General features: G+C 34.0%; 1 protein-coding gene across 1 annotated transcript in view; it reads left to right on the forward strand.

Annotated features, from left to right (window-relative positions):
- Fstl5 (follistatin like 5) overlaps positions 1 to 22239 on the forward strand; it is a 405920-nt gene that overhangs the window by 74715 nt on the left and 308966 nt on the right. The window contains exon 4 of the mRNA XM_075950900.1: positions 14890 to 14923. Within this exon, the coding sequence (XP_075807015.1) occupies positions 14890 to 14923 (34 nt within the window). The remainder of the gene's footprint in view (positions 1 to 14889; positions 14924 to 22239) is intronic.

Below are 22239 nucleotides of genomic sequence, written 5' to 3' on the forward strand. Positions count from 1 at the left end.
AAAACATTGAGTTTTTCTCCTCCAGCTGTCCTTAACTGTCATTAGCTCCCCTTGGCAGGACGGATCCCCATGATTCACTTTCTCCAAAATGCTTGCTGGCTTAAGTTTGTGCAGACAACTCTAGTTGCTGTGAGTTCACGAATGCCAGGCCCATGCTATGCCCATAAACTAACGTATCACACTTATCATCGCCATTGTATGGATCTCACATTCTTTCTGTCCTTCGGAAGTGTTCTCTGAGCTTTGGAGGCTTTCCTATTTAAGGATGAGAATTCAGTAGTTATTGTTCTCAGCACCCAGAGTGGCCATGGCTCTATATTAACTGTTGTTATCTACAAAGAGTAGCTTATTTTTTTATTTGAAGGCTGGGGGAAGTACTTGTCTGTAGGTATAACCATAAATATTTAGGAGGCAGTTTGAAAACAAGCCCATTTAGTTAAACCACATGGTAGTCTCACCCCTAGTATTTATAACCTCTGAAGTCATGAGCCTTTTACCAAATCCACAGTACCCAGCATGAATTCCTTCATGAGGACCAAGCCTCTGATCCAAGAAAATCATTCACTGCTTACCGCTGTGATAATAGTGGCATTCTTACATCAGCAGGCAGATCGTTACTGTATCATGCTAGAGCCAAAGACCTTTCCTTCACTCTTGTGCCTGCACAGTAACCTCCAGGCCTTAGGGAGAAAAAGTCTAGCTCAGGTCCAGAATGGTTTCACTGTATTTTGTAACTATTGTGTGTGGTATATTAATTCACTAGGTGTTACCATCTAATTTTGGTGAGGAACCAACGGAATTATCAATAGCTGTTTTGGTGGTCACTTTGGCCAGCAATTCTTAGGAACGTATCTTGTACTTGGAGATGTTGTTTAACAACCCATGGCTCCTGGCATTGACATTATCCATCAGTGCAATACACCAATTCAAATTAGTTTTTAGTTATGTTTTTTAGAAGTATCCGTCTGTCACCACTTGTCATCTGTTATCTATCCATCTGCTTATTATTTATGTATTGGCCTTAAAAGCTATTTTCTTCATTATTTAAGGTTGTACTATAATTTCATCATTACCCCCCTTTACCGCTCCTCAATCCTTCATATACACTTATCTCTTCTCGCTTTCAGTGCCAGGGCCTCCTTTCTCACTAATCGCTGTGATATACATGTCTGTATATGTATATATACACCTATATTCCTATATACATAATAATTTAGCTTTTGAACTAGTAGGTTTTATTGTGGCTCTTCATCATACCTCCTTAGTTTAGGTTACCCCACCCCACACCCTTATTCCTATCCCATTCCATACTCTACCTCTATTTAAATTCCCTTACTTCCAGTCTCCCTTCTTCTGTTTTCACATCACATTAATTCTACCCTCCTTCCTCTCCTTAATGTCTCTTTTCTCTCACAGTTTGGTCGTTTTCTAGTTCCCAGTCCGCTACAGTTTTCCCAACATAAATAATGCTAAAGGTTCTGATCCACATAGGAGAGAAAACCTAAAATACTTCACTTTCCGAGCCTCGGCTTCCTCACTCCATGGAGTGTTTTCCAAATGCCTTTCTTGCTGTTCAAGGACTATGATCAGCATTTTTATTTCATCACAACTCTTGATTTCTCCTGACCTTTGTTACTATGCACTGATGTGCAGACTAATATAATACTGCTTCATTATAAAATGAAAAACACTTTTAGTCTTCAAAAGACCAACAACAGTACATTGGTCTGCCCTACATGCTTGTTTCTGGTTGGAGGTGCTGTTCTTTGAATATGGGTGACCTTCAGCATCTGTGACTTGGCTGCAGGAAGGAGGTCACTGGAGTCAGGCCACCAAGGTTTGCTCTTGCCCCTGCTTCTGGTCTCAGTTCTCTTCACTTCGTCACAGGGAGGCATCCTCTGGCTCCCACCCAGGCAGTGACACCACTGAACCCAGATGCATTGTACTTTTTCTCTCAGTTGCCAAAATGGTGGTAAATTCTGGAACATCTGCATGTTGTATCATAGTTATGGTACTTCTAAGTAAGAATGAGTGCACTAATATGGATGATGCACTATTTAATATTTCAGTTCTGAAAAGTATTAGACAAATAGTATAAAAATTGTACATTCTTCGAGAATGTTTTTTTCTCTTTTCAAAAATAATTTTAAGATTTTAATTAAAATATAATTACACAATTTCCCCCTTTTCATTTCCTCCCATTATCTCCTCCCCTGTTTTTCCTTACTCATTCTCAATTTCACTTTTTCTTTGATTATTAATGATACATAAACACACACACATATATGTATATGAATACAGGCATGCATATAGATACACATTTGAATATATACATAAATACAATCTGCTGAATCTGCTTATTGGCCCCTTTTTCTTGCTTATTACTATTACACACTCATACATACATATACATATATATTAACATTAATAAATATACAATACAACCTACCGAGTCTGGCGTTGCTTATATGTACTTTGTTTAAGAATAGTCCACCTGTTATTGTTTAACAAATTTGGGGCTCATCCTCTGGGAAAAAAATTCTCCCTCTCCCAGCAGTCATTAGTTGCCTGTACCTCTTTGTCTCGCTATGGGTCTCTGTGAATGAGTTTTGTGCATGGTGATGGATACATTTCTATTTTCATTCTTTTACAAGCCAACATCCAGTTATGACAGCACCCTTTGATGAAGATGCTTTCTTTATTTCCACTGTATACTTTTGGCTTTTCTGTAAAAAAAAAAATCAGTTGTCCTAGGAGTATAGATTTGTGTCTGGGTATTCAATTATGTTGATCCACCTGTCTTTATGCCAATATCATGCTGTTTTTATTTCTATAGCTCTGTAGCAGACCATAAAATCACTGATGGTGATACCTCCAGAAGTTCTTTTATTGTACAGGATTCTTACAACTATCTCACTTCTGTTGTTGTTTTTCCATATAAAGGTGAGAATTGTCATTTCAAGTTCTGTAAGAATTGTGTTGGATTTTTGATGAGAAGTTCATTGCATCTGCAAAATACCTTTTTTTTAGGATAGATATTTTTACTATGATATTCCTGCTGAATCATGAGCGTGGGAGATCTTTCCATCTTCTGATATCATCTTTAATTTCTTTCCTCATAGACTTGAAATTTTTATCATACAAGTCTTTCACTTGTTTGGTTAGAGTTACCCTAGATTTTTAAAAAGAAGTTTGGTTAGAATACTTAATACATTCATGGCTACATTTTTATTGCCTCTTTAAGCAAAACAACATAATTGAAATTATATTAATTCTGCATGCTGTTTTATACTTTGCATAATGTAAAAATATAGATCAAATGAAATATTAATCTATGAATTTATTAAAATAGATTATACCAGAGTAAATACTGGGTAAACATTTTAAAAACATTTTTATTTTAATTTATAAATCTTAGGGCTGGGATATCAGAATAACAGACTTGCCTATGTGGAGCTCTAGAGAAAAAGGCTAGATTAAAAAGGAAGAGAGAGAAAAGTTTTCTAGTCAGACAAGAAAAGTATGACTTAGTGACATGAGGTTTGCAGAATTTAAACTCTGGATAAATGTGAAGCTACTGTTAGCTCCCTTCAGCCACAGTATTTAGCAGGCAGATGGGCCAGACACTCCATCTGGATGCTCCATCCCCTCATGACCTATTTGCCACCTGCTACACAAAGGACTTTTAATATGAAGCAGCAGTTTAATCATACTCTTCTGAAGACACACAAAATCAAATATCTCCATGTATCAACACATTTTTCTCTGTGATAATGAAATTCACAGCAGATGTCTCCACTTAAATACATGTAATTGTTTATTCTTTACTGATTTATGAACATTATTAATATTTATATCTTCCTATCAAAGGGCAATATTTTGGGATTGAAGTTCAGGTCTTTTCCTCTTGCTCTGCTCTATCCCAAACGTGTCACACAGTTGATGTGTATTTACTTCAACTTATTTTAGAGTTATTTATTCCCAGTTTTGTGCTTATTTAGGAAACAATGCATTTAAAGTTATGAAGTTATTTTCATGTCAAAGTTTCTTAGTTTTTCTTTAATATGTATTTCTGGAATAGTTTTTGAAGAGTTTGAGAGAGGATTGTCTACACAGAATTGCGAAGAACTATGCTGCATTTTAAACCTTTTATTTTAAACCTGCATTTTAACTTTTATGTATATGGATATTTTGTCTCTTACTATACTGTTTACCACAAGCATACCTGATGAGTTTGGGCAAGAACAGACAGCAACACATCCCTTGGAACTCAAGTTACAGACAGCTGTGAACTTTCCTGTGGGTGCTGGGAATGAAATCAAGGTTCTCAGTAACAGCACGTTCCCTTCACCACTATAGCTCACTTATGCTTAAATTTAGGCAGCTTAAAATACTGAAATTAGCTGTAGTGTTGCTTATGTAGCTAAAGATAATGTATTACAAAAGCAAATATAAAGGTCAAAATTATTTTAATTAATTTCTATTTATAAAGTAACATCCAAATTTTTATTATAAGTATGTTGTTATAAAATGATTGATAAAAGGTATTTCCATTCTTTTTATGAGTATTTACTTTCTGATGAAAATGTATAAACATATATTTTAATAATAAAGCTCTTAAAAACTTATTTTATTTGAAGTGATTTTTCTTATGTCAAAGTTAATGTTAAAACCTCTTTCTAGAAAAGAGAAAATTATAGGAGAAACAAAATACGAAAAAACATTTTGTGTTCACTCTTAAAAATGGATCCAATCTTAATGAAAATGATATATATATACATATTTGCTTTTATGCATACATATATACACAGTGTACACACACATTTACATATATGGTATAGAAACTGAAGTAGAGACGTTTGTGAGAGGAAGATGAGACACCTGTTATGAGGAAGCAGTAGAGAAAAATGAGACGGATCAGGGGTAAATATGATCAAAGATTAATAGCATACTTTATGAAAATGTCATAAAGAAACTTATTTTTTGTAAACTTACTAAAACCAATCTCTAAAAGAAACCCTTGCAGGGCTAGAGAGTTGGCTCAAGCAATAAAGTGATTGATGCTGAGGCCAGATACCCTTGACCTATGTAACCTTGGACTTGGTACTACACTTCTTTTGGAGAGCAACATGGGAGGCAGAGACAAGAGTGGGCTGGGTAGCATGGTGCATGAAATGGCAAACAGCATGATGCTTTGTCTCGAAAACACTGTATGTAAGGAACATACACAAGGTTGTCCTTTGACCTCAAAGGCAAGCAATTTCATGGGCCCACTCTAATTCAAAACCTCACAGAGATCCATACAGAAGAGGAAGAGCAAGAGTGTGAGAGGGAGAGAGAGAAAAAAAAAAGAGAGAGGGAGAGAAGAGAGAGAGAGAGAGAGAGAGAGAGAGAGAGAGAGAGAGAGAGAGAGAGAGAGACTCTCAATTACAAGTTTACAAGTCTGTCATTACTTGTTGATTATTTTATTTCTTTTCTTCCCAAATTAGTTTTCCCTATATCTGGAATGTTGGGAAACATTTGATGATTCTGAATTAAAAACCCATATCCATTTACTAGTCATGACATATTTTCTAATATTTTTTAAATGTTCTTTGTCTAATACACAGATTTCTAATTATAGTGCAAGTTAATTTAGCTTGAGTTATTATTTTATGTTTTAGTTATCTTTTCTGTTTTCCTTTGGTTTCCTTTTGTTATGTTAATTTTCTGAGCATGATCATAATACTTATTCTAAAATTCTCATTATCTTTGATAACTACAGTTGATTTGAGGACTGCAAGGGCAAGTAATCACGGGTAGTTTGTTAAAATGGGAAAAGTGTTTCGCACTGAAATTATGGTGATATCTGTCTTTGAGTGTCCCAGCACAATGACATGTGATATTGTCAAAGGAAGAGGCACTCACACAACTTTGGATTTGGGAACACATGGAGGGCAGAATAAATAATGTTTTAATTTTTTTATTGTTTGGAAATTTCATACATAAAAGTTTTTAGATCCCATTCACCTTTGGCTCCCCACGTTCAGTTCCTTCTAGTCTCTACAGCTTTGTGTCTTCTCTTCTTTTCCAAACAAGTCTATATAACACTGCTCATTCACATGTATGCACAGGGCAACACCGATTGGACCATGGTCATTGTACCATGGGTGACAACACAAACTGACTCTGTCCCTTCCCCTACTCCCCTTCCAGTGTCTATCAACTCTCATTGGTCCTGAGCATGTGGGGAGCCTTGTGAGCACCTTTCCTTTCCGTGATTGAATGCTGATTGGCTTATTATTGAACAAGTTTTGTATAGACATCTCAAGATGATGTGATTTGGTGATTGCTATAGCTCTATTATGTCCAAAAGCCATTAGTTCACAGCAATTCCCTCCAATTTCTGTTTCTTACAACCTTTCTTACCCTTCTTCTTTGGATTTTTCTGAACTTTAGTTGGAAAAGTACGCAATGAAAGTCTCATTAGCATCGTAAGTCACTTATTTTCTGGACTTTGATCAGTTCTGAAGGCACAATTGCTATCTGCTACATAATGAAGCTTCTCTGATAAGAGGTGATAGTTGAGGTAGTGTATAGCTTAATAAATTTAAAGAAAGTTAATTTTTGCAGGGCCTGTGACCTCATAACAACAAGTTCTTGGCTAGATTTATTGTACCACGAGTTACTTCCTGGGGATCAGGCCTTGAGTCCAATGAAAATGCTGTTAGTCAGCTCCATGACATTCATGCTACTATTGTGCCATCTTGCCAAGTTTATAAATTTTGTAGTGCAGATTCACTCTTTTGCAAATCTTATTCTCAATCCTGTATTGTATAAGTAACCTTTAGAAAAGATATTTCTATGTTAGCTATGCCGTATCCTCAATTACGGAATATTGAAAAACAAATGATTTTGATTTTATTGCTATAACAGTTAACACTCACCAATTGTCGGCAAACAATAAATTTCCAACTCAACTTCTTACAGAGATAAAATATAGAAGAAATTATAATATGAATGCCTGAGTTTAAAATCATGCAGTAGCACTAATTTCCATAACAAATTCATTAATTAGTGATTTGTATTTTCACTTATTACAAATTCTTTAATTGCTTATTTATACTAGAAAATCAACACTTATATTTCTCATTCATAAAGTACACTGCAAAGCTATTATAATGATTGCTAGGCTTATCTAATTTTGAGATCATAGAGATATATTCAGCTCTAATACTCAGCATGAATTTTCATTAGAAAATAGAATATAATTCTCTCATCCAATGAAATTTCCTTTACACTCTCCTCATATTTAAATCAAAATATAATAACGAAAATCTTACTATTAGAATTTTGAAATATCATTACTTTAATATTTGATCTCAGATATTTCTTTTAGATCATGATTTTAATTCTTAAATCTAAAATTATAAAACAAATGACAAAGAATTGTGAATTTCATTATGAAGAAGAATGCATATCTATAAAACATGTATAGATTTTTAGTGAATTATTATCAATTTGTTCTTTTTTTGCCCTGAGGTTACCACTTCCTTTAATCTTTTAAACATTAGGCTGATTCTTCAGACAGGGACAAAAAGCAGTCACACTCTTTACGGAAATATCACATTATTTATGAGAACAATCTCTAGGCAACATACTAAAATTCTTCTCCTCTGAGACCTCTTGAGCTGGTCTCCTCCCCAATCCACCCCCACCCCATTTCAAATCTAGTATGACCTGTTAAGCAGCACTTAAAATATCCCATGCTTTCTTAATCCCAAATCACCAAATCCACATTCCTCCAAAGAAGTAAATGCAATTCCCTAGTCCCTGGTACCACCTGCTGCCTTAGTTAGGTCTCCTATCGCTGTGAAGAGACACCATGACCATGGCAATTCTTCTAAAGAAAAACATTTAATTGGGGCTGGCTTACAATTTCACAGATTTAGTCCATTATCATCAGGGTAGGTGGTATGCGGGCAGACATTGTTGTTTTAACTTTGGCACAGTGACTATGCCTTATTCTACGGCTATCTCAGCCAGCAACTGCAACTCCGTGGTTATCAGCAGAGGTCTGGCCACTCAGGCTACAGACCGGTGAGAATTGCGCTCCACAAACACTGGCCCTGTTGCTGTTGCTCAAGTTACCTTTAACTAAATCTCTATTGTTCTAATTATAAATAAGACTTGAGATTCAAAGACTGGGGTGAAAACCTTCATGATCAGAGGGACTTAGTAACAACTACCTAACCCTCTGACCTTTCTGGCATCCATAAACTTGTGTTTATGCTCTGCCAAACAACAAAAGGTGAGCGCCTCCAAACCCTACCCTACTGCTTCCTGTGTCTCCCTAGCTCTCCCAGATGCCCTCTGATGCTCTATGATTATGTTCTGTCAACTAGTTGGTAAGGCAGCCTCCTCCCCCAAGGTTAATTTTGACTGATGAAAATGCAAACTTGAGGTTCACAGTGTGATTGGATATTTTCCAACAGGACGTGGTTCTGAAAGATGTACATCTTGAACTGCAGGCAGCAGGAAGTGAACAGGGACACACTTCCTCTAACTTCTCCAAAAAGGCCATACCTCCTAATAGTGCCAATAGCTATGAGCCTATGGGGGACAATTACATTAAAGCTATCACAATATCCAGGTGATTCGTCTAAATCTAGCTTTCTGTTGAAACTGCTTTGTATGTTTTTCTTGTAACAAAGATTTGTGACAAGGTATCATAAACAAAGGGATAGGGAGGAGAAAAATTAGAAGAAGATAAGAACTAAGAGCTAATTAGTCAGGGAAGCAAAATCATTAAAGGTGAATTGACATAAGTACTATTAGTTACCTAACATCTCGAGTAGATTTTATAGTGCCTGCTTATATGTAATGAAATTACAATACTCTGAAAATTTTCCAAGAAATATTTAGGACAAGATGAAAAGTCAATGGTGTTCCTATTATTAAATTTAATAGATGGATAAAATATAATTCTTAGTTTAAAAATTGATCAACATATCAGAAAATATTTTGAAGTAATATTAAAACTGATTTAAATAAACAGGAATTAACAAATTGCTGTGCAGTAAAATATTGTGTCAGTGACTATTTAACATATTTGTCATTAAATAGTATCAGTTAAAGGTAAGTATCATAAAGTTATGCTGGCTGAATTCCATTAGGATTGGCTCAAGATTACTAAGCTGTGTGGTGTGAGATTCTTATGGTCTCACGAACTAGTATATTTAAATTATTGACAACTTCTTGAATTTTGGAAAACTATGAAACCTACAATATGAGCTATTTCTGCTCTCATTATATAAAGTAAATTATTATATTGAATTTACATGATTAATTAATCAGATGTAAGTACCTCAGCTTTTTTTCTTTACTTCCATACATCGTGTTACAGAAACTGGTCTTCCTTCTAGCGCAATTTTTCTACTTATTCTGTGTCAAATAATATAAAATCAGTAACATCGTCACTCTCTTTTACATTACTTTCCTCTCATTATTTAGACTTTTTTCAAACTCTACTGTTATAAATACAGAAATAATCATAACATCATAAAGCTAGATAAAATGAGACAAAAAGCCTTGTGAACAAATCACATAGCTCGAGTCATTCTTTGCTAGGTAGTTTTATCATGCAATTTTTAGCAGTGTTTACATTTCATAGTATCCCGTTTCTTACTAGAGTAATTCCAATACTATTTCTAAACCCACAAGAGAAACAAAATAATGTTTTATCTGAAGGCAATGATTTCACCTAGCTCAATAACTCTAATGGGTGCTTTATAGAGATAATTGTACTTGACCTTTGAGAAGAATCTATACAATTGAAAACTCACTTCATAAATAATGCATTACCTGGGAGTCTATGAATCCTTGCTCTCAGCATTTTTAATCCTACAATTTTCTCTCTTTCCATTCTATTTCATTGGATAATTAAACTTTTTTCCCCTACTTTTGAATACTTAATTCTAGAATATTTTATCCGTCTTCTCTGCATAAAGACTATAGTTATTTATACAGAAGCTAATGGTGTCAAATTTATGTGTCTTCTAGAAATAGTCACCCCTGGATTCTAGATGTTAGGATCTGTCTAATTTGAAACCACAGACATCATACCTTGTTTCACTGTATTTTAAGTTATGAGGCAGAAATTAGTAAAAGAAGATAGATTTAGTTGCAGTTTGCTTAATTAAGAAAATGACTACTACTTTCTCCCCACCATTACTACAGCAATGTTAGCATTTTATAGAAAATATGAAACAGAATTCATGAAATCATATATAACACACATAGCACAGGTATATATGTGTATATATACATATGTGTATATAATATATAACATATATATTATATACATTATACACCACACATATATTCTACAATATTATACACATTATGTCTTTTATACATATTATGTATATGCTATTTGCATGAGCATATATATATATTTATTTATGCATATGTTTTATATGTACATCTATACAAAATCTTAATACATTTACATTCATGAGATAAGTCACTACAACTATGTGAATTTATTTTCCCTTAAATCCTTTCTTCTCTGATGGGTACTAGGGCTTTCCCTTCCCCCATCATCTATTTCTGAGGAACTCTTCATTCTCTGTGATCCATTGTTTCAGGCATTTGATGGCTGAGGACAATGCATTAGAGTGATGCCCATCTCATCAGGATTTTGGCATAGTTACATTTCCACATTAAAAAAAACCCTCAAAACATATTGGTGTCTAATAATTATCAAAAGAAAGGATGATAGATGTGAATCTCAAAATCTGAATAAGAAGATTGTTGGAGTTATTACTTTTACCTAGTGTAGGGTGTTCAAGGAAGGCAAGATCAAGACTCCCATTGGGCATGATCAGCCAACTACTTTATTATGTATCTCAGCACAGCTGTCAGGATTGCAGGTAGACAGTTTAGAAAAAAGTAAGATGTTGCAGTTGACTACAGAATATTAAGCTGTGAAGTTTTATAACAAGATTTGTTCCCAAAACTGAAATGGCAGGTAAATTCACCAAAGTTTGTAGAAGGTTGAAATCTGAAGAAGTTGGGTCAGAAAATCAAAATGAAGAAGACTCACTATGGATATCTGATAGGAGCAACCAGAGAATTAGAAGACTGAGTGTACAGTGCTAGAACATAAGTGAGGGAATTAAGATGCTTGTTTATTAGTCAATGTCCTAGCTAGCTAGGAAGAAGTCCATTCTTGCACAATCCCATTCCACTGTTAACATTCTTGCCTCTTCTGAGTCTCATGTCCAAAAGTTAGTCTAGTAGTCACTGTGCCAGTTCTGATCACATGCTCTAAATCCACTGTCACACTATGCCATTAATACTATCCACTGTGTTACCATGGTAACACATTCTTGGGCCCTGCTTCCTAATTTTATCCTCGCTTTTCTCAAGCTATTCTAAAGAAATGACATAAAATGATTATGGTTGTATTTAAATGCCATTCTGATAATAATACCAACTTAAGAAGAGGTGGTCAATGCTCTTAATGCTCCCACTGAAATTCAAAGTCATAAATATTTTATTTCCTCCCTGATAGCACCTCCTCTGTATCCTCTCTACTCAACCTCATCTAGTCATAACAGAAATATCATATTTTGGAAAATATAATGACATAATGATTAATATGCTTGCAATTGTTTTTTTTCTCTTGTGGGAACTTTTCTTAGGAACACAATGGATGTCTATTTGTTCCAGACAGGGTGAAATAACAAGTTCATTGAATTATAGGGTATTTCCATTTATAAAAACTTACTTCTGTAGAAACTTACTACAGTGAAAAAAAATGAAGCAACAAAGTAAGAAATTGAAAAAGATACAATATCAAAAGACAACCTCTGGTCATGCATCAGTAGATTCAATATTATGAACATATCTGCAGTACAAAAAACAATCTTTATATTCAGACAAACCTTATTAATATTCTAGTATGGTTATTTCCAATGAAAGGAAGATAAGAAAGCAATCACAACTTCATAAGGAAGCAAAATGACCTTGAATTAAGTAAGGAACAATGCTGAAGACTTCAGCTATACTTTAGAGACACAACAAGGAAATATGCACAGATTAACAGAATAAAAAAGGGACCACAGAGATAAGCCCACACAAGTAAGCACAGCCATGTGAATTTTGACAGTGATCACCAAAACTGACATTGCATTAAAAAGAGGCTCTTTAACAAAGTTGCTGGGAAAACAGCTTTCTGTGTATAAGAGAATGAAACCAGATCACAATCCTCCCATGCAAATATAATGAAAAATCAAATAATATTTGTAACAACGAAAGTTTTTAAAATCTAGAGGAAAACCAAGAACACATGAGGATGTAGAAAAAGCAGGAGTTTTCTGGGTATGGTTCCAATATCCTGGGATGTAACCTCAAGTACTAATGGGATCGTATGAAAAGAAAACTTCTGCAGAGAAAAAGGAATTATCCCAACGAAAGAAACAGACTGGAATGGAAAAACAAATCTTAGCCTGCTGTATATCATATGAGGCTTATAGCTAGTATAAATATACATATATATGTATACATAAATACACATATAAAATAGAGGTATAAAAGTCAGAAGTCAAGAAACACTTTTTAAATCTTTCAATCAGTAAATGAGTTAATGAAATGAACATTCTGTTTTCAAAATATGAAATAGCAATAATCAATCAATGTGAAAAAATATTCAATATTTTTATAATCAGAGAATTTTAAATTAAAATTACTTTCAAATTTTGACTTATACTACTCAGAATGGCTGTCCATTGAGTAAAAAAATAAATGCTGGTGCTAAACAGGGAAAACAGAAACTCTGCATGTGGCTAGTTACAATTAAAATTTGTTTAGATACAGTACAAATGTGTATAAAGGTAGCAGAAAAATGAAAAATATAACTACCACATCAAACACATTTGTTTGGGTATATGTACCAAGGATATTAATTAAGAATATCACAGAGATACTTGTATATACATGTTTACTACAAATTTTTCAAAATCGCAAATATATGAAAGCTGCCAAAATGTACAATGCATAAAAATAAACTGATAAACAAGTGTAGTGTACATATACAATAGATTTTATAGTCATAAGGAAGAACATAATCACACTCTTTGCAGGAGCATGGATGCAACGGCATAGCATAGTACTAAGTGTAATGAGGCAGTTACAGAAACACAAACACTACTTGTTTTCTTACAGTGTTGGATTCAATATTTTATATAGATACATGAAATGATTTATTTATAGTAAATAAAGCTAGAAGCAAAACTGTACTGGAGGAGCCATGGGAATAACAGGAGGGAAGATGAGGAGAAATTTGGTTGACTATGCTCAAAGTACATGACACTCTTGTATAAAATTATGTTTATAAAACCATTCACAAGTGAAATAGCTATATAATGATAAAACTACATAAAGACTTACATGAAGTTTAACTAATCATCTTTCAAATTTCCAGCATCAAGTCAATTATTTATAAATAAATTAGATTTATATTTATGTCCAAATATAAATCTCTTATATTTTTCTATAAAATTATTTTTATTATCAGTTATTTTATCATAAATATTATAATGTATTTTCTTAGGATACTTATTTCTGTGAAGAAACACCATGAACATGGCAACTCTTAAATGGAAAACATTTAATTAGGAATGGCTTGCAGTTTTAGAGATTTAATCCAGTATCTTCATGGCAGTGCTGAAGAAGGATGAGAGAGTTCTACATCTTGATCTGCAGGCATCCAAAACAACTGTGTAACGCTGAGCATAGCTTGAGCATATAGAGCCTTAACGCCCACCTCCAGAGTGATAAACTTTTTCCAACAGGGCCACACCTAACCCATAAGCCCATATCTCCTAACAGTGTTATCCTCTATGGGACAAGCATTCAAACACATAGTCTATGAGAACCATACATTTTCAAACTACCACACATACATATAAATACATAATATTATATATATTTTAAACTACCACACATACATATGTTATACATAAGTATATATAACATATGTGTGTGTGGGTATTTAATTTGTTGACCAATTATCTTGAGTTTGAGATTTTGTATTAATGTTTGCTCTAATATGTTCCTTTTTATTGGAGCAAAATTTGACTGGCATTCTTGTATTTCTCCCTCTCTGTCTCTGTCTCTCTCTCTCTTTCTTTCTCTCTCTCATATATATACTCAGATATGTCTCTATATAATGTATTTGATATTTTATTTGAGATATGTTTTAAAATTTTTAGATGTGACCCTGAAAATTTAAAGACAATAAATTCTGTTTGAATCTTAATTGATAAGTTCCAGATTACACAATATCTAATTTAAAACTTGAATGAGCCCAATTTTTCAGGCTATTTTCTAATTAATAAAAAGGATGCAACTTTGGTGGACAGGTTTGACTCGAGCAAGGTTTTAAGAAAAAAAGAATTGTCAATATTAATACTAAAGTAACACCAATTCTAATTTAAGTTAAACTGAAGGTAGTTGAACAGGCTATTATACCATTTTAGTGAGAGGTTTCTCTAGATTTATTCTTAAATATTTACCATTACCAACACTTTATGGTTAGTTTTTAGCTGAAATCAAATTTGGAAAACATTATTGGGTATATATTGAGATTAAATGAAATAAGAATTGGAGAGGCATGAGTAAGTATTATTCACTAGCCACTAGCTTTTTATTTATCTGTAGAATGTATTGGTTCCTTAAAGAAACATGCACACAAAGAATTATTATTACTTTGATAGATAATTTCTAAAACTATGCTTTGAGGTATATGTATAAAAGCATTTGACTCATGTTGATGATAATCTCTTATGTCAAGGTGTCGAAAACATACTTAAAGATTTTGACATATTTTTGTTTTTATTTCAGCAGGAAAAAAGTCAAGAAAGTTCAAGAATCAAAGGTAAGAAGCAAATATTTTAAAATAATCTTTCAAAACTGAAAAGAATGATGTGATACAATCTTGAATAAAATAATGATAGTTCACAATCTGTGAGGTAATTCTAAAACTCTTTGAGCAGCTGGCGACTCTCTGTGGCTAGCAGATTTCTCTGTTGGGATAGTCTTTTTTATTTCATAGGATGCTCTGATTAGCTCAATATAATTTTCTTCTTCTGTTTATGGCCCAGAAGAAATCCCTGTCCCAACCATTGTCCCTATTTAGCTTTTTGTCACCTCTCTATATTGACAAGTGCATTGTTAAAATACATCCTATAGAGGTTTTGGTATTTGGTCATTACTATCTTCCTTGATTTGTATGTAAAATATAAAGATACTTGTTTATGTGTTTGAATTGGTAATAACAGAGCATGAAATATCTCTACTAAGAAAAAGTAGAATTCTATAGTGAATTTAGTTTTGAAATTTATTGTTCGATACAAGAAGTTACTCTATGGTTGTAGATTTTTAACCAAAGGATGCTTCCTGATAATAATGAAGAAAACCACAGATTTTTACTGGGTTAGTTCTTATGGCTTTTCCGTTTACATGTTGATATTTAGTTTACCGTTGTGATTGCCTGTATTCCTCCATATTCTCTAATGCATACCAGCTCAATCTTGAGCACAGAGGAAAATACAATCATGCTGTTTTCTTCCATACTTCTTCTATAGGAAGAGTTCTTGTTCAGAAATATAAAAACCTAAAATTAACAATCATGCAAGCTAGCATGTGTTCCTGACATGGTAGAAGGATGCACTCTCCTTAGTGTGTTTAGTCAATGATGATTCTTAAAACTCTTTTTAAATTATTAATTTTTTCTGTGTATGAGTATTTTGCCTGCATGTATTTCTATGCATTATGGATGTAGTACTAGCATATCTAGTACTCATGGATGACAGAAGAGGACTGCAGATCCCTTGTAACAGGAGTTACACATAGTTGTGAGCCACCATGTAGGTGCTGGGAATACAACCAGGTGTTTCGAAAGAGCACCTTGTGGTCACAACTAATTTACCAACTCCTAAAGCAAATGCTGTCTTTTGAATAACAACTCCAAATACATTTCTACTTAGAAAATTTTCAACAACTGTCTATTCCTACAATATTTCTATGATATTTTCTGTCTACAGTAACAAAGAGAAAAATGGTGTGTGTGATACACTCTGTTCAAGTAGATTATATTAGATTATTAACTGAGCAGTGTCCAAGCCTAATAACTTTTAGCTTTAGGAAGTACAGAATATTTTGTATGTGAAATTATTCTACATATTTAACTTTAAAACACTAATGTTAGTTGAAGACATGCACTTATGTGGTGCAAGTAAGAATTTCTGCTCTAAGATGTGTTGTCGGATATGCATTCAAATGACATGAATTTCTGGCATATTGATTGTACATCTTCCTGCCCCAGTGTATCAGGTTAACGTTAAATCATATTTGTAACTCTGTTATTGAAGCAGAAATAAGTTTAGTGAAACATTCTTCTTGATGTTTTATTACCCTGGACATATAAATCACACCATCTCAAGTAGAAATTATGTTTTGTAAGCATTGTCTGGGAGCATGTTTTAACAGTGTAATAAAATTTGGAGAAGATGTTTGCCAGCTCTTCCCCCATTCTTAGCTGCCATATGATTCAAAACTAACACACACAGTTTTTTTTAAATTACTGACTTGCATGTAAATGAGAGATGAATTCTGACACTAGAATTCACTTATTTCATCTAGAAAGGACTGCTGTTTCCTTGGGTTTAAGAATAAGGTCATCTTCTGAAGAATAGGTTTTATAGTGTCAATATTAGATAAAACAAAAGCAAACAACACAGCATGAAGCTAAAGCTTATCAAGAGTTGTTAAAAATTTTAAAAATTAAATAGCTTATGTTTCTTAGAAACTAATCATTGTAATTTATCTTAATAATTTTTACAACATATTTTCATCTAGTAGTTTCTTTGACTTCCTTATTAATAGCTAATCTCATTTATCCAAACAGGCTTATTATATAGAATTAAATCCAGATGAGGGATTTAATCTAATTTTTCTACAGTTGTGCTTGGTATTGCTCATAATGAGATCACCAACGTAATGATTCTAACTTAATATTTCCAGTGATTCTCAATAAACACAACACAAAGTATTCCAATGAAACTTGATCTCTACTTTCTTTATGAACATAGAAGTAAATTTTGCGAGGTATCTGAGCTTCTTTGAAATAAAGAGAATTACATTTTATATAAAAGGTAATATTACATTTAATTGTTTCCTCTCCCGTTAACTAAATATCTTTTTTCCAGCTATGGCAGCTTAGGTAATTTGTGATGCAGTTTGTCAAATATGTAATAATTTTCCTTTAGAAATTATGATACATTCCTATTTCAGTGCTTTATGTTAATATTTTACAATCTTACATAATGTGAAAGGTAACAAAATATATACATTATACTAAAATGGCAACTTGCTAAAATTATTGGTGTATAAATCCCCATGCAAAGGAAAAAGTCTAGATGTGGCTCAAATTTGCATCACGCCATTGCAAGGCCTTTCCATACTCATGTAGTATTGCCTACCTCTGCCTAATTACATATTTCATGTGTTTAATTTAATCAATGATCCCTTCCCTTATCACCCACCTTCCAGGAAAGAGCAATCATTATTCACAGCATTAGAGTAATTAGACTCACATTTTAAAAAGGCTTGATTTCTGCTACGTTAATCAATTATTTATCCTTTCATGAATCTCTCTCTAGTATGTCTTCTGTTAATGTTAATATACCATAGGGTGCTGGCCTCAGAATTAAATGAGGTAAAGCGTTAACCTTTATGATTCACTGAGTAAAATGAAGTTCTGTTAGATTATCTTAGATTATATGAGTTATTACCCACATGTTATTAAATGTGTCATTGGCATGTTAAATATAACCATGTTTGATAGTTGATCTTGAATATCAACTTGACTGGATTTAGAATTATCTAGGAAACACAACTATGGTGCCTCTGTGAAGATTTCAGAAAGGAGTAACTGAAGTGGGAAGCTGGCCCTCCACTATGTGTGGTACCTTCCACAGGTAACATAGATAGAACAGGGTCCAAGGGAAATGGCTCGTGTACGGGTCTGCCTTTGCCTCATCTTTCTGAGCAAGTGTAATTATTTCCATAGTCATCCACTAGCAGAAGATCCAGCTTCTTCAGTATGACCGTATGGACTTACTATGAGAGAGTCTATGTGGCTATGAGGATTTTAGAGCTGCGTCTAGACTAATGAAGTATTCAGCTACTTCAACTGAGCAACTACTTGATTTTCAACATCTTTGGCACACGGATGATTGCTATGAACTCATCAAATCTATTGTGTATAATAATCCAATAATTTTTTATAGAAAATGTTTCTGAGTACTTTATAATTTTTTAGAGAATCCTGTTTCATATACAACGGTCAAAACAAAACTCCAATTAAAAAATACACACAATGAAAAATCAAGACTTAGCAACCTTTATGTTTTTTCATTATTTTAATTATTCTGTTGCACATTTGTAGAAATTGAATCTACTAATGATTAGAAAGTTTGAGGTCCTAATAACTAAAGTTAGTCATGACTTTTAGACTAACTTTATGCCTATGTCACAACAAAACCACAGTTATCACAGCAAAGGAAATGAGATAGTTTATTCAGGTCTTAAATATGAGTGGCTATGGCCCAAAAATATAAATTCATATTTATTCAAGTCCCATATTCCACAATGGACATAACTACATGGGATTTTATTAGTTAGAGAATAAAATATAAACATAAATCAAAGTGTTTACCAAAGAAGGCCACAGAAAATCCATGAAAGAACTTCTGCTTTGTGTTTAATATTGTATCTGACGACATGTTTAGCTTTGGAGTTGGGAAGAGCTACTAGTTTGCTAAGTGTTCATTGGAAGACTTTGATAGTCACAGGCAGTAAAGCCATGCACAGGTGTGGGAAATGGAAGGCTTTTGAAAGTAAATAAAAAGAGCCCCAGGGCATTTGGTTCTGTTCTGCAGCAAAGCACTTTGTTTTATATAATCTTGAAGTTCAGTCAAGAGTTTCCCAATGAACTGGAAAGATATCTTAGATATCTGCGTGTCTAACAAATTAGTCTAATAGTTTTGTGCATGTTGATTGTGATGGTTACCTTTAACTGACTACCACCACAGTTTGGAATCACCTGTTTTGAGAGTCTCACTGAGAAACTGTACAGATTAAATCGATTTGTTGTCATTTTATGGCGAGATTATGGTCAATACATTAATTGAGTTGGGAAGACCTGCACACTCTGAGTTGCACCTTTTCTTGGACAGGAATTTGAGCAGTGCATGTATAAAATCTTCTTAGCTTTGACCATGGATGTCATGGGATTGTTGCTTCAATTTACTGCCCTACCAAATGATGGAATAGAACCTGGAGCTGTGAACCAAATGACCCCCTTTTCTCTTTAGTTTCTTTTGTCAGGGAATTTTATCATAGCAACGGAATGCAAAACGATGACCCTGGAGGGAAATATGAGGTTCTCTTATCAGAGAAAAGATCCGTTTTATTAGCTGTGGCCAAACAGAATGATGAAAAAAAGCAGGAGAGTCAATGCCTCTCCATTTTTCTACACTCAGATCAGGAAGTTCAACTCTTGAATGGCCAGAAAGCTTACTTGTAGGGATGTATAAGAATGATGCACACTGTCAAGTAAGTTTGTATTGACTATCCATGTATCTATCTAATTTTTTATCTGAAATAAGACATTTTACGTATTTCTATACTTTGAATATCAATTATTCCCCAGATATCACAAGTTAGAGGTTTGGTCCTAGGAGTGATGCTACTGAAAGGTAGTAGGACCTGTAAGGTGTTCAGTCAGTGGAATGTATTTAGGGAATTGGAGGCATGCCATCAGAGGGAACTATAGGACCCTAGTACTTTATATTTATCTTCTCTTCTCTAGATCAATATGTCTCCACCATGTTCCTATTATGATATGCACCCTCACTCTAGCTCAAAACCTAGTGGCTTATCAATCTCTCACCAACTGGAATCTACAAAAGCATAAGCCCAAATACTCCCCTTTATTTTGTAAGTTGATTTTATCAGAATTTTATTATAAAAATAGAAATCTGATGGGACCAGGCTCTATCAGTCTGCATTTTCATTGGTTTTGGTTTATTACAATGATCTCATCTTTTGTAACTGCTTCACTGTAAGCCGACCAAGGATGATACAAGTAAGCATTTCTAAATGAATAGGGGAAAGGCCTCAACCCTACATAAAGATCTATATACAGCTAAGAAATACTGAGAATTGGAGAAATTGTATTCTTCAGTGCAGACTCAGTGACTGAGACTGTTTATCCAAAACAAAGTCACCATCCATGAAAACAACATACAAGTGCCATTATGCAGACTGAGTAGGCTATATTTTTAGGACTACATATGTATGTATGTATGTATTTATGTGTACATATACATATGTAATAACAATCAATGTAAAGGAGAGCATGACTTTGAGAGAGAACATGGAGAGTATATGGAGGATGAAAAGGAAAGGAGAAATGATATAATTATGATTTCAAAAGTTAAAAAAGAAATTTAGCACACATATTTTTATAGATTCTCAAATACATTCCTGTTTTTTAAAAACCTGGTACAGGCTTTGAGATGGAATCGGTTGACAACCGTTCTAAGAGCAGTTAGCATGCTGTTCTTTTCACACGTTTCTCAGCCTCAGGACCCAGAAACCACTTGCATGGAGTCCTTTGGAGTTGGCCTTGCTGGTGTGGTTTAAGTTTCTCCTATCAGAGTCATAGGAGCAGGATCTTCTATGGAGTCACCCGTGGAATAAAAACATATTTTAGTAGAGCAGTTGTTTTCTTTTCAGAGGCAGTGAGGAGTCAAAGTGGATCTGAAAGTCAGCATGTAAAAGACAGCTTCCTTGTGTTTTCAGTCCTTGTAATGCGGAGGCAGCAGAGCATTGGGAGGACGGTGCTCTAGTGACTTTTTCGGTCTGATTTTAACCCGTCCATATTTAATGTTTTCTCCACTCATTAGTAAATGTCTTCAATGTCAATTAAGTAGTGTAAGCACTTTTGGTTATGGCTTGGGGTCTTAATCAAATCATATTTATATTCTATGTCTATAGCTAGAAGCAATTCAGTATGGAAAAAGAAAAGGGTGAAGTAATGGTGATAACTAAATTTTCCTAATACAATGTGCTTAGCCTTGAGACCATATCCAGAAACACCTAAAATGGACCACTATGTTTGTGTGTGTGTTGTGTGCATTTGGGAGATATGAAAAGGGAAAGCTGTAATAAGGAAAGTGATTGAAGAACGTGTTATAATTATCTTTTAATTAAAGTGTATTAAAATAAAAAATAGAAAAAATGGAAATTCTTTGGTTGTTGGGGAAAACTCCAGAAAGTACGCTCACCTACAAGCCCCCTGTAAACAACCAGTAGCACAATCAGTATTCAGGTATATAGCAGAATAAGATTGGCCGGCTCAGCATTGGAACAAAGTGTAAGAAACTGTAAAGTCAGACACAGCGGTGGCTCACACATGTCTCTTTCCAACTTTAAAGCTGATTATCAGCCTGTGCAAATACAGCAATGCTGAGTAGAATACAGTAATCATCCAAAGACAAAACCAGTCTAGGTTAGTGATCCTTGAAAACATGTCCACGGCACGGGAAAGTTAGCTTTTCCACAGAGGCACTAAACTGCCTTTACAGATCAGGCAGGGTTTCTTAGACTCCGTGAGAGCCACAGACAGTCTCTTTACTTTACTCTACTGCTCTTCCCATTGGCTCAGAATCATGTCAAATATACTAATTTTCATGATTCTCAGAAATCCACAAAGGACTTCATGTCATGTGTAGGCCATATTAATATTCATTTTATTAAGCAGCAGGATTAGCAACCAAGTTCCTCATAGTGACTGAAAGCATGCGGCGATCTAATTCAGAGTGGTTTCTGAAGATATCGTGACTTTTAGACTTCCAATGCATTAATTTTTCTGCAGTTACTGTACAATTTGCTATTTTCCCACGAGTAACTCAGGATATTAACTCAATTTTTAAGACCTACTTCTTAAATTTTTTCTTTAGAAGTTTTGGTACAGATAATTTTTGTAATGTACACTTGTTTTAGTAAAATGCCTTAATATAATACAAAATACATTTTGATTGTAAATAAATAATATATGGTGTATACCTTCTCTACATAATAGTGATTAATTCGGTCCTGATGTTTTTATTTAGTGCGCTGAAG

Source organism: Microtus pennsylvanicus, chromosome 16, assembly GCF_037038515.1.
Source record: "Microtus pennsylvanicus isolate mMicPen1 chromosome 16, mMicPen1.hap1, whole genome shotgun sequence".
NCBI classification, from domain to species: Eukaryota; Metazoa; Chordata; class Mammalia; order Rodentia; family Cricetidae; genus Microtus; species Microtus pennsylvanicus.